Raw genomic sequence first — 13,703 nt, forward strand, 5'->3', positions numbered from 1 at the left:
TAGCATTCCTTTTACAGTAGTCTAAAATTGGGAGATGCTTTTAAGAAGTACAGGAATGTCCCATATTGTTAGTTAGCTGTTTCCTTTGCCCTAGTTTTCTTCAGTTTGCTTTTGAATAGTTGCTTATTTTTCCTTGGTACCACTCTTTATTCTTTGAGGAAAGCAGAAAGAAGCAAAATTACTGTAAAAAGAAATTTYCTCCTAGTCAAATAATCATAAATAAATAGCATTCTTCCTTCCATTCTGATGTAGGGACTTTATTTAATTCCTTGTCTCTACATTTTTGTGCTCTGTTAAGATGTACAACCTGGCATAAGGTAGGTGCATTCTTTCTCATACACTCAATAGGAGAATGTCAAAAAATAAATTAGGTGAAAGTATGGTGCACGTTTCTTGTTTATAGTCCTTGAACTGTGAAAATGCAGAAATAATTGTGGAACACATCTTGCTGGGTAGACAAATTTTTAAGAYTACAGGTATGTACATGGCTCTCCAATCTAAATCTGAACCGCTGACTTTGGGCCTCATTCATACTATGTGTTGAAGCAATGTTTCACGCAGAGTGACAGCTTTTGCCTACAATTATTATTTATAATGTGCATTAGAAAGACATTGTCAGTTAATCCTTTATAATTACATTAATCTTAGGGAAAATATTTCCCTGGTTTCTTCTGCTTCCATTGAAAGATAAGAAATAGTAACTCTTACTAACGAAGAATATAGTTGATTGTCAAAAGTAGAAGTTAGATTATAAATTGAAGTGCAGAGGTAGCTCCTCAGCTTCAAGGTGGAGAAACAGAATTGTAATGCAGAGTAGAACTGGCCTTCGCATTTAACATTCTGGCACCTGCTGTGATCACAAGGAACCGTTACTAATAATCACATGCAATTTTTCTTTTTTTAAGATTATGAACATTTAGTGGGAATTTGCTCTTTTTATGTCAAAACATAGAGTTTTGTGAATCCTTTGCCAAGTGTAAAACTACTTAATCTTTGAAATTGCTTTTATTCTTATTCTTAAACTATTGTAAAAACTGACAGTTCTGAAGGAGAAGTGAGTATAGTTATTGCTCTATGGAAATGGAAACAGCTTTCTTTCACTTTGGCATATTTTAGGGAGGAGGAGAACAACACAATCGTTACAAAGAATTTATAAGAACTATTTCTTTTCAAGAGTAATGTGTTTGAGTACATGTGAATTACAAACATGTAGGATCTTTTTCGTTGCATGCTGTAGTAGTTATCGAAATGAAAGGCCCCTATAATCTATACTAACAAATAGGAATGAGTAGCTTTTTTTTGAAAAAGAAAATTTTACAGTTCTGGAGTGTGCTTTATCYGTTGTGAGAATCTGAGGGTCACACATCTCAGTGTCTTTTTAAATTGAAAGTACAAAACTGGATGACAAAATTATCTATATACCCATTTCCTTAAGAAATACTAGGGCATGGTAAGCATAGGGTGGCCTTCTGTAAGAACAAAGTGGAGAATTTAGGCTTGAGGCTTTGAAGATGGGTAGTGGTGCTACCAATGGGATGCAACAGAAAGCCAACATAGAATCTCATACCTCTATGGGATTTACAAGACTGGTGATGTTGACTTAAAATGCTTCTTGAATGTCGTAGTGAACACAGTAGCATTAGGGGAGTCTCTGATTTAGGAACAGAAGATTTCAGGGGSAGAAATCACTGTGTTACAATGTTTTGTAGAAGCAGTGAAGGAAAAGGTACTGTTCAGGATAATAAATATCAAACTGCTGCCTTRTAAGTCAGTGAAGAAAATGTGAACCACAATGTTCTCTGCTTGATCACAGCAGAGGGAAATACTCTCTCTCACTGATTCTGTTAATTCATATTTACATTTTACCTTGAAAAAGATTTTAGGACATTTATTACTTTGACATGGCAGGAAAGAAAAGCTGTGTTAAGATTAAATATTACCAGCTAGATGGACCAGTTAGAACTATTGCTCTTTTTCTTTCTTCCCTGTGTTCATTTTTAGGTGATGGTTGCAGAAGCACTGAATATTTCAAGGGAAACATATTTTGCAATTTTGATGGACAGAGCCTGCAATGGACCTGTAATGGTTGGGAGCCCACAGGGTGGTGTTGACATAGAAGAAGTTGCAGTTACTAGTCCAGAACTTATATTTAAGGTATTGAAATAATATTTTAGATTCAAAATTTTCCGTATCAGTTAACCACAAAAAATGTTTTTTTTTTCTTTTTCCTTTCTCTCTCCATTCAGAGAATCATAGAATCAGTAAGATTGGAAGGGACCTCTGGAGATCATCTAGTCCAACCTCCCCGCTCAGCAGGGTCACCTAGAGCTTGTTAGGCAGGGTTACATCCAGGTGGGCCTTGAATATCTCCAGAGAAGGAGACTTCACAACCTCTCTGGGCAACCTATGCCAGGGCTCTGTCGCTCTCACRGTGAAGAAATTCCCCCTCACGTTCAGGCCGAACTTTCTGTGATTCAGTTTCTGTCCATAGCCTCTTGTCCTCCATCTGCATATGCAAAGATGTAAGAACCATAAGAATTATATTTCATCAAATAAGGGGACAGACTTGTCATGTAGTAGATGATGAAGCAGGTTCAACATCTGATTTTATTAGTCAGTGTCCATATCACCTTGATTAGAAAAAGASTGTAAATTTGACTTTCATATGATACCAACTTTGAAATAGCTTTTGAAATCTAAGGAGTTTGAGTTCTAGCCTTCAAATATGAAACTTAACATTGGAAATGTTTTCTGAAGCAAGTCTTGATGTTTCAAATCTGGGAAGGATGGACAGTTCTTTCACAAGTGGGTTAGTGTAAGTATGATTGTTGTTTGGCAGTTGAGTTTTTTTTTTCTTTTTTTCTAATTGACAAAGTTGTTAATTATATTTTAGTGCCTGGGAGATACCTGCATCTCAAATGCAACTGTAGAATTCTTGACAAATACTGCCTTCTTAACGATGACTGTTGCATTTAAGTCTTTTTAATACTACTATGGCATAATAATGAGTAGACAAGCTATTCATCTGGGAAAATAATTGATACAAACAAGTATAATTATGCAAAAATTGTAAAAATATTTAATGTGCATTTTTAAATTATATAAACTTCACAGTGTTACTGGGCAGTGACACTGTTGCCTTGAAAATATTCCAGAAGGTGTCATAAAAATTAACAGACTAAATATTCATCAACGCCATCTGTACAGTAATTAAAAGTGAAAACTGGTGTCAGATTGTCTTGTCAGCATGCCACCTTGAAGAATTATATATTTTTTTGGAAGTTTGTTGTTTCATAGATGGKTTGGTAATTATAACATACCCTATAGGCAGCTGCTATAGCCTCAATCTTARAGAACTTTGGCAAACAGCCACACTTTAATTACTCATTTGCAAATATATACTAAGTGTTTTCCTTTTGAAGTTATAAATCTCCATTTAAATTGAGTTTTTAGTTATATTTATGCATATTATTGTTACAGGAGGAAATAGATATTTTTGAAGGCATAAAGGATCATCAAGCACTGCGYATGGCAGAAAATTTGGGTTTCAGAGGACCTTTGCAACAGCAGGTAACTTGACTCTACTCCATCAGTTTTGATTTAAGACATTTTAGCTCAGCTGTATGATAAATGCTTTCCAGGGAGATATGAGARGCTAAATGTCTGTTAGCTCAGACCCAATTTGATATTTTAAATACTACATTGCACCCATATAATTGTGACCAGGTGTTACCAGCTTGAATAAGATCCTTATTGTTCCAGTAATGAAAGTCCCTGGTCTTTGAAGCAATCCATGAGAACATGCTATTATGCCAGATTTCATTGGGGTTCCATTGGAACATGGTGAATTATATGAGTAGATCCTTTTTGGAGGAGTTTTTCCTTATTATGGGAACAAGTTAACAAGTTAGTCTTTTTTCTGTGTAATCAAAGCCTTTTTTGTTGCTTCAACTCAAAATCAAAAGTCTGCCAGTTTTTTGCCTTTTCAATATCTCATTTCTTTTTTTATTGGAATTCCACATTGTACATAGATRTGCAAGATACTTTGCCTTTATGAATAATTTTATAGATAAGAAAAAGCTTATTTAGGTTAACATTAATAGCTGAAAAGACAAATACAGTATTAAGCTACTTTTGCCTGTTGTTTTCTATAGTATCAAACTGTCATTTTTATAGAACTCCTTTATTTTTAATTCAGCAGTTTCAATTATTTTTTGTCCCAACTRCACAATTAACAAACGCATAATCATTAAGTTGATTAACACACATTTGAAGATTTAGCAGTATATTTAATGAGGACGAATGATTGTGTAGAACCTTTCAACCCTTGAAGAATTCTGGTACTTAGTAATTAACAACAATACACAGAATTTTTCAACAATACATTTAAAYAATGATGCAGTGCATGCATTTCTTTCCTTGTGCTATCAACTCCTCAATGGAATTTACTGAAGTAAGGGGACATCATTTTTATTCAGATCAGTCCTTGCATTTACTTACATACCATTTCTAGATTGGGATTTTTTTTTGCTTTGCCTTGAAGAGACTCAGTGCTTGCAAAGGGGGGAAAGGTGACATTAAGCTGCCTGATCCAGAGAGTTTCTGGAAGACAAACTAGCCCTTAATAAAGCTTAACCAATTTTGAAAATCTGCTAAACTTATAGCAGTGCACTGGGGCAACTGAAGTTTTTCAGCTTGCCCAGGATCCCTGTATGGTTGCAAGGTGGAACCTCTTCCCTAACATGATTGCGATGGCCTTGCTCATGTGTTATTAGAATAGTTTGCCAACCAGAGTGTCTGTGCCAAGAAAACCGATGCCTTAGCTTGGTGCAGGTTTTTGATGCTGATAATTTTTTAAAGTCAAAGCCACTGAGAATGCTTGATCTGATTATAACCTTGTAGTAAGGAAGACTTCATGAGCTTTTTGCTTGATGTTTCCAAAGCACAACTTTTTGAAAGAATTGTAGGCATGTTGGTCAGAAGGCATCTCTGGAAGTCAGCTAGTCCCACCTCTGACTCAAAGTGGGGCCATTGCAAACACTGGATCTGGTCAGTCATGACATTATTTAGCCAAGCATGAAAGCCTCCCAGACGGAGGATCCATGGCAACCTCTTCCAGTGCTGTAGAACCCTCCTAGTGAAATGCCTTTTTTTGTTGTTGTTTTGTTTTAATACTTAGTTTGAATCTTCCCATGCCACAGCTTGTGGGCATTACACTTTTTGTATATTGTGTACCACTACTGAGAAGAATTCAGCTCCATCATCTTTGTAACTGCTCTTTGTAGTGATTGTAGGCTGCTTACATTGCCTCTTAGCCTCCTCTTTGCCAGACTAAGCAAGCCCGGCTCCCTCAGCCTCTCATTGTAGATTGTGTGTTCTAGATCAAGGACCATTTTGGTAGCTCTGCTATACCCTGTCCTGTTTCTACACATCTCTTGAGCTGGGCAGGAAGGCCAAAGCTGGACATGGCATTCCAGGTGCCGTCTCTCCGGCATTAGGTAAAGGGCGATAGTAACACCCTCAATCTGCTAGTCACATTCTTGCTAATGTAGGGCAGTATTTGGGTTGAGGCTTTCCAGTCATAGTATTTTMTTTTTCGCAAACAAAATTGTAGGATAAAGCTGACTTTTGGGTCTTAYTCATTTTGTTTATTTCTAGAGGTCCCAAATATTTTTGGTTTGTATGTTTCAGTTAACTGATCAATAATCAACGAACAAAATGGGAAGGTTTTTTATTAGTGCATTTTTTCATCTGGAAACTCATTTCAGCTAATAGGTTGTCAGTGTGTAATGATCTAAAAGAATTTTTTAATGTGAGTTTTTGTTACTGTTGTGTAAGACTCAGTTCTATTAATGAAGGAATATCATACGAACAAACGGCTTGGAAGTTACTAGTTGGGTATTATACTGTTGCTGACAAAACCAGTCAGAGCAAAATAGATGGCAAGGAGCAGTAAGGAGCAAGCAAGAGTATCTTTTAAGAAGTAAACAAGCATGCTTGACTCGTAATTTCTTCAAGAAAACATTTCTGAGTGATGTAGGATGGAGAAGTGTACAGTTTTACCAAAGTCACTAATGTGCACATACTGCTTTATAGTTCCTGAATTTAGATTGATGAACAGGAATACAACTTAGATGTCAACGTACTGGAGAATGTGTCATTATGAACTGTTAGGCACCTTTCAAATTAAACTTGTTCATACTAATTGTGCTGTTTACTTTGTAGAAAATCTCCAATTCATGTAATCTTTATATGGAAGCTTACTAGATGTTATGCAGTGTCATAATGCTACATTATAGCTGTTTTAGATAGTATATGAATATGACTGAGAAAACAGAAAAAAAAGCAGTAATTATCTAAAGCTAATATACAATTCAATACACTAAAAATAATCAATAATGGTTTACCTTTGCCTTGAAAACGTTAACTTTTATTTTTCTCTATGGTAATTGTAAATCGCTTGATCAAATTTAGGCAGCAGATCAAATTAAGAAGCTGTATAATCTTTTCTTGAAAATTGATGCCACTCAGGTTGAAGTGAATCCCTTTGGTGAAACTCCAGAAGGGCAAGGTAAGAAATTAAAGGAAACAAATGAATGCATTATAATTCTTTATTTATGCAAACTATAAATTAAATTGCATGGAAGGCTGTAGCAGCAGCTCTGCATTAATTTCATTTTGTAATATAATTTAAGCAATATTCATAAGTGTTCCCATGGCAGATTTTGCATTTCAATACCTTTTTGTTATTTCATCCAAATACTGGAAGTATCCACTTCTACATGTTATTCTCATTGAGAAACAGCAATATATTCTGCTCTTCATACAAAGTTTTTTGATTTGGCATTTTTTTGTTTTGTTAATGCTGTCAGAATTAGTGGGATTGTGGAAAAGACTTGTTATTTTAGTTTCATAAGCATATAGATAAGTTACAATTGTAAGTGCACGACTGCACAACCTACCAGAGCACAGGAGAAATCGCAGCTGGAACTGATACCTGGCTATATACTTTGGGAAAGAAAAGAATGATTGATTAGCTTCCACCATGAATATAGATCTAAGAAAGTATAAGATTAAAAAAGAAAAAAAGGAGCTGATTTATCTTGCATTGCACATCGTTCTGGTAGCTGATTTTCCAGCTGAAACTCTCCTTCCATTYGTCTTTTTTATCCAATTCACTTGAACAAAGGTGGAGAGAGGAGGAATTAAAGGCGACTGATCTGGCATACTGAAATACAGAAGATCTGACACATGTGGATCATAACTACTATCTCATGGTTTTATAACAGAGCATGTAGTGAGCAGTCAAGTGTGCATATTTGTAAAGCAGAAGAGTATACAGTTAGCTCAAAAATAATCTTGCAATAATGTTCATGTAATCAATGATCAGAACAGGTTTCCATTTTCAAGTCTTTTTTCTGTCTCATAGTTAAAAATAAAAGCTTGTAGCTGTGTTCAGCGTGAATCCAGTCTCACGGGGGGAATTTAGCAGAGACTGGTAATAAGAAATGGATTTCTTCCATGATTAAACTTTGCCCATGCATTCCTGTGTCCACATGTTCCTATTATTTTAAACAGTATCCATTTTTTCCTCCCTCCCCATTTTACTWCTTCTGTTTAATTTAATTGGATAARGATGAAAAGTTGTGGAGCTCAAGGGGAACAAGTTGAGACTTCAGTGGCAAGTGTGTCCAAGGCTGTTTCATGAGCGCTGGAGACCTGCTAGTGGAGGACTTCCCTGCTGTGCCAGTTTGTGATTTGAGGGAAGGTCTCTTGTCTCTGGCATTTGGAAGTGCTTGTGGGTGTTTTCTCGAGTTGTCTTTATCATTGTTCGTCAAGAAAAACAGTTCCAACTTTTAACTGACTATGTAAGATATGCCTAGAGATTAAAACAGAAAGTAGGAAATGTAGAGAGAAAGTTTTCAGCCACTTTAAAAGAGGTGTTAGGAATATGGCAGCTTAACCACTGTTCCAGGAACTTTTGGAAAAAAATGACTCCTGTSAAGTAAGTCCAGGACCTTGTCATAAAAGGCTGTACCATTTGGAAGCATTAGCATTTTTTGAATACTTTTTATGTGCCCACAGCTACTTTGTAAAATAAACAGCTTTTCACTAAAAATACGTATTTTTGGCTCAGTTGGTATTCAGAAACTGAATTGTGACTGGAAACTATGTAGTCTCTTTCAATGGTCCAACCTTTCTTTTCCCTTTTTATTAACAAACCAAATGCAGAARAAATTGGCAGAGAATTGTTCTCAACTTAAAATGAAAATTCTGCTTGTATTGAATGCTGTAAGGCTCTAACAGATGTAAAGCCAATGTTGCCCCCTGGATTTATCACTGCATCTTGAAAGCTGCTGCTCTTTGTTTTAATGATAGATTTTCAGATATTAAAATACCACATGGTAAAATGACATTTTAAAAAACATGCGAGGAYGAATATTTTGCCTAATATTGTGTATGTGGGTAATGTAAAATGATGATAATGATCAAATGTGTATGGGTTTATTTTTTATTTTTTTAACATAATGACCTGAATTCAAACTCAACTGAGCTACAAAAAATGTTAACGGTCTAAATGTATAAATTCTGTTTTGATAGCAGACCTTTCTCTAATTTTTTGTTATTTAGTTTGTGCTGATGTTCTGACCACTAGAATCCTTCAGCTCTCTGGAGAGAGAAGTATTTTGAAAACAATTTCTACTTTATTTTTTCTTTTTGAGACTCTTGAGCAGCGTGCTCAGTCTGATGTCAGACCTGGGGGCATCTGGGACGACTGCCTCCTGTCAGGCAGATAATCTAGCTTGAGATGAGCTTTCTGTGCCATGACTGGTCTGCTTTGGTATTCAGACTTGCTCATTCAAAACCAGCATAGTTGTTTGTATTTACACAGCAGTCACTTGACTCTGGTTACTTTGGCAGACCGAAGTCCAAAATCCCTACCTAGTTCAGTACCTGCGTCATCTTAGCCATGCAATCCTGCAAAAAATACCTTTAGGTAGGTCTTGGGTAGGAGGGAGTGGACGTTGTGGACGGGTATGCAGACACTGAGATGGAAGCAGGAAGGGCAGAGACGGTGCTSTCAGCTAATGGGGTAGAGACAGTGCTGTTTGGGTGTGTGGAGCAGTGAAAGACCAAAGAGCTGGGAATGAAAAGAACCGACCCAGGGGGTCCTGAAAGGGAGCTGCAGGGCCTTAGGGGCACCGGCGCTGCTCCCTCGCTCGTGTGCTGTGAGGTGCCATTGTGGGGAAGAAGTGGACTGATATATATTATTAATCAACTTAACTGTTCTGGTGTGGTTGTGGATATTTAGTGAGCTGAGCACCTTACGAAGGATGGCAGTGTTTTTTATGCTATTTTCTCCAAGGTTTTTTCCCTTYTGTTTTACATCCAGGAAGCTGAGGAGCAGAAGCAGACTGGGCTTCAAGCTGTGAAAGCCAWCTTACTAGCCACTTACTACTTCCATATGCAGAGTTCTTCCTCTGCTTATTTCTTTGCTAGCAGTATGCCTGTCTGAARTGTCTTAAAGAAAAATAAAGATAAAAATGAATGGAAAAGCATTTGAGTTGCTTAATGCAATTGTTTCTAATGACAAAATACAGCTCTGCATATGAAGACCATTATTCCTGTCAAAGTAATGGCTAGGATAGATTTATTTCTTGCTGTGTTTTGTATTTTTTTTCACTTGTGTGAATTTCCRTTAGAAAATACATCGTCTTACATATTTGCTTTTGTTTAATTTTGTAGCAAATTCTTTTTGTTAACACTCTTGTATCAGAAGCCTGAAAGAGCCWATTTCTTTGAGGTTTTTTTTGTTTGTTCTCAGTGTAAGCTGTTGAATTTGTAGATGAGAAAAATCCTATATGACTAACAAAAACGACAAAAAATACTACATGAATATAAGTATTGGAGCTTTCTTTGATATTTATTTAGAAGAAAAATTCATTTGTATAATCTATTATGCATATAACAATATGCTTTTGATGGTGAAAAATGTTTGRTAAATATCAATAGGTGTTTTTCCCCTTACTTTGTACAGTGTGGCCTTTGTTAAAGATGAATGTTCTACASAAATGAGATTTTATTAATATGACATTGAATACGTTCATGTCTAAGGAAAAGTTAGAGCTCCAAAACTGTACTTTTACTTTAGCGCCAAGTTATATTAGCAGTTGAAATAAATGAAAACTTGAAAAATGGTTAAGGACTTAAGTCATTGTTAACAAAATTAAAGCAGTGATAGCACACTAGAAGCTTATTGTGGATTTCAAGTATTCCTCCTTTTGGTAGATTCCCACCTGATGTGTTACAGAGTAAGATCTAGACTCTTYGGAGAAATTTATTACACATGAACACTCATGAACAGTTTTTAAAAATGCAGTCATTGAAACTGGATTTAATCTTATCTTAATTTATTCTAATATTGATTACAAGACAAAAATATTAAAAACAAAACAAGAAACAAGAAAACCTATGCAATGAAKAAATAAGATTAATACTCTCCTATTTATTTATATATTTTGTTTGCTTAGGCATTTGATTCCAATTTAAGCAGTTGTATTAACAAAAAGGCATTCTTCCACCAAAAGAGTTGTATTCTTAATTATTGTAATTAATGCATGTCTGTATCAGAGAATAAAATTTTTTAAATTGTTTATTATCCTCCAATATCAGAGACACATACAATGTGCAATAGGAGGTACACATATATATGTGTTTTGATGGCATTATGAATCAAAACACAACAATTATAAACATTATTAGATTTTTTGGGGGGGGGCATTTAGCATTTAAGTCTGACTTGTTTTGAGAGATAAATTATACTTTAGTCAGTCTTTATCTCCTGGAAATTGTCCAACCCATACTACTTAAATAATAAAATGATCAGTATATAGTCTTATATGTACTTAGTACATTTTAATCTAATGAGATGTTTGCCTATGCAAAACCATTAAAATGATGTGTTAGTAAATAGACAAATGATCAGTTCACTCTACTTGCATTTTTATTACCATTTGTTTTTATCTGAACATTATGTCTACCAGCTAGTCTCTGATAGCTATTATTTATTATCAAATATAGCTACTTTTTAATTTGTTTTTGTAAGCATGGTAGATGTTGATATTGAAGMAAAGTTTTATTTTTCCTTTTTTCCTTTTTTATACAACAGTCATGTATTGATCACTCTTAATGTACACAAGCTTAAAGGTGTTACAATTTGTATTGCTAGGGAAAGAATGTGTGTATAACTAATAATATTATAAAATAAAAATATAGCTAAGGAAAATTTTTTTTGTACTGCTCAACTATAAATATGAGTGCATATTACCAAACATTGCTTTAGATCTCTGGTTTGCTATAGCTTTTTCAGATGCCCTACCGAATATCGAAGTTCACTTCAATATTCACACAAAATATTGAAAGTAGCCTATCTTATGAAAGTATTGGACAAATTGCCTGCCCCTATGACTTAAGGATGCTTCATTTAAAGCAAATGCAGAAGATAAACTGTTTTGTTACCTCCTATTGCATGGTGATGTAAGCAAATAGGACTGTGTAGTAGAGTAAAGCTTGCTGCACCATGTCTCAGTATTGCGCTTAGGCAAAACRCGGCCTTTTTGACTGGAGTCGATGCTAGAGCTTCGACTGATGCTTTGTTGGAAGCAATGTCGGTCCCTGAGCAAGCCCTCRTGCTCCTGCTGAAGCCGTCAGTGTAGTATCTCAGAAGCTCTGACCAAGTCTAGTATCTGAATGTTCACTTGTTGTTTTCTATTTTCTTTTCTTTAGTTGTTTGTTTTGATGCCAAGATAAACTTTGATGACAATGCAGAATTTAGGCAAAAAGAAATATTTGCCATGGATGACAAGTCTGAAAATGAGCCTATAGAAAACGAAGCTGCCAAATATGACCTGAAATATATAGGACTGGATGGAAATATTGCTTGCTTTGGTAAGAAAAAATAAATACAAAAGACACTTAAAGACGAATTCATATAGGTTCACTGTGTAGACTTTGCTTACATTTTGACATTGTCTACCCTTGACAATGTTTTAGTTTATTTTGCTGAGGTTGTCTCTCTTCCACAAGTTCTGGCAGGATTGAACTTAACTCTGTTGAAGTTATGATGAAAAGCAGCAGCAAACAGTCAGGTCATATGTGGTGTCAGAGAGAAGGCAGGTTAAATARGAAGCCTGTGGGACTTTTGTGTTTTGAATTCTTAAGCTAATACAGTTGATTTTTTTTCCAATAATTAAAACAAGAAAGACATGAAAATTTGATCATTAATTTTCTGAAATGTGACTGTATTGAGAAGGTGCTGCTACAGCACGTGTGTAAAGTCTTGGTACTCCCATCTGAAAATGAATATCAAATTCCATTTCTCTTTAAGGGAAGCTACTAAAGACACTGCTRATTTATTAAAAGAAAAACATCAGATGCTTTATTATTCTAAAGTTTCTGTATAACAGAAATCAGTCTTGTGTTTAGAAGAGGTAAGTAAAAAAAAAAAAAGTCAGCTATGCTCTAAATAATTTTTATTTTGTGTAAATTCTTTTATCAATACAACATTTTATTATGAATGGTACCGAATTAGTCATTTTATCTCATTTTGAAATRATTGGTTTCAGGAAAAAAGGAATTGTATGCCAAATGTCCAGATTCATATTGCTTAGATTAACCATGAAACTAGAAGAATCTGAGAATGGGGTGCAGTTGATTCAGTAAGTGACAGGGAGATTTTAGTCTCAAATAAATAAATAGTTGTAATAACCAACAATATTGTGGTGTGGTGGTGGGTCTTTTTGTTTTTTGTTTTATTAACATTAGAAATCTCCTGAATTACAGGTAACATAGAAGCCTTACTTTGTCCAGCAGGAGTACCTTATATCAAACAAATGATTCCCATCCTCTTTTCCTAGCTCAGGGAGGTTCTTGCAACTGTAGCAGTATTTAAAATTGCATAGGATATGGCAAGTCAGGGTGTTGAAACAATTCCTGATAAAATAAGTTGATGCACTTTTCTTTCTTTCCCCCCTCGCCCTGCTGGATTAAGAGTAATGACTACTCTTTGCCCTGAGAGGGACAATCATGCATAAACTTGTATTCTGGGTAAAATATAGTTAAGAAATTATAATGTAAAAAAAGGTAAAATAAAATTAAGACATGTAGTTTTAAACATACCCCACTTTTAAAATTAAATCATCTAAAGAGGTGGATGCCCCCAACATTGTCCCTCCAAAACCTTTTGCCATACTCATTGTTAACTATCCATGGGAATGCTCCTACCCTGCTGCAAACACAACGTAAAAGCCAAATGCAAGAGCATCTGTTGCCTGTCCCCAAAATTAGCTGTCTAGTTTACAGTGATACAGAGCATTATTTAATGCTGTGAGGATGATGGGAACCTAAGGAGTTAGTATGTCTTTACAGAATTTTGTCTTTTTTTTTTTTTTAAGCACTGTAAGTATTAGCATTTTCACGATTATGTTCACATATTCTTAATGGAAGGCTCACATCTTAAGTCCTAAAATTAATACTGTCATAAAGAAACCTAAATGTGAGTTTGTGTGCACCTAATTTTGAATATTTTGTTACACTGGACATCCTTGAATAGGTACTGATCTGTATAAAAATTAGTGTTTATGTGAAGYTTCAGGGCTGATTTTGTGGTTGTAGGGATATGCTGCCTTTAATCTTTTTCACAA

General features: G+C 35.2%; 1 protein-coding gene across 1 annotated transcript in view; it reads left to right on the forward strand.

The window, feature by feature from the left end:
• Positions 1–13,703, forward strand: part of SUCLG2 (succinate-CoA ligase GDP-forming subunit beta) — a 220,509-nt gene that overhangs the window by 153,643 nt on the left and 53,163 nt on the right. Inside the window, exons 8-11 of the mRNA XM_085300009.1 lie at positions 2,002–2,154; positions 3,481–3,570; positions 6,475–6,571; positions 11,788–11,949. Of these exons, the coding sequence (XP_085156135.1) occupies positions 2,002–2,154; positions 3,481–3,570; positions 6,475–6,571; positions 11,788–11,949 (502 nt within the window). The remainder of the gene's footprint in view (positions 1–2,001; positions 2,155–3,480; positions 3,571–6,474; positions 6,572–11,787; positions 11,950–13,703) is intronic.

This window comes from Rhea americana, unplaced genomic scaffold (genome assembly GCF_003343005.1).
Source record: "Rhea americana isolate MKP2758 unplaced genomic scaffold, rheAme1 scaffold_16, whole genome shotgun sequence".
NCBI lineage: Eukaryota > Metazoa > Chordata > Aves > Rheiformes > Rheidae > Rhea > Rhea americana.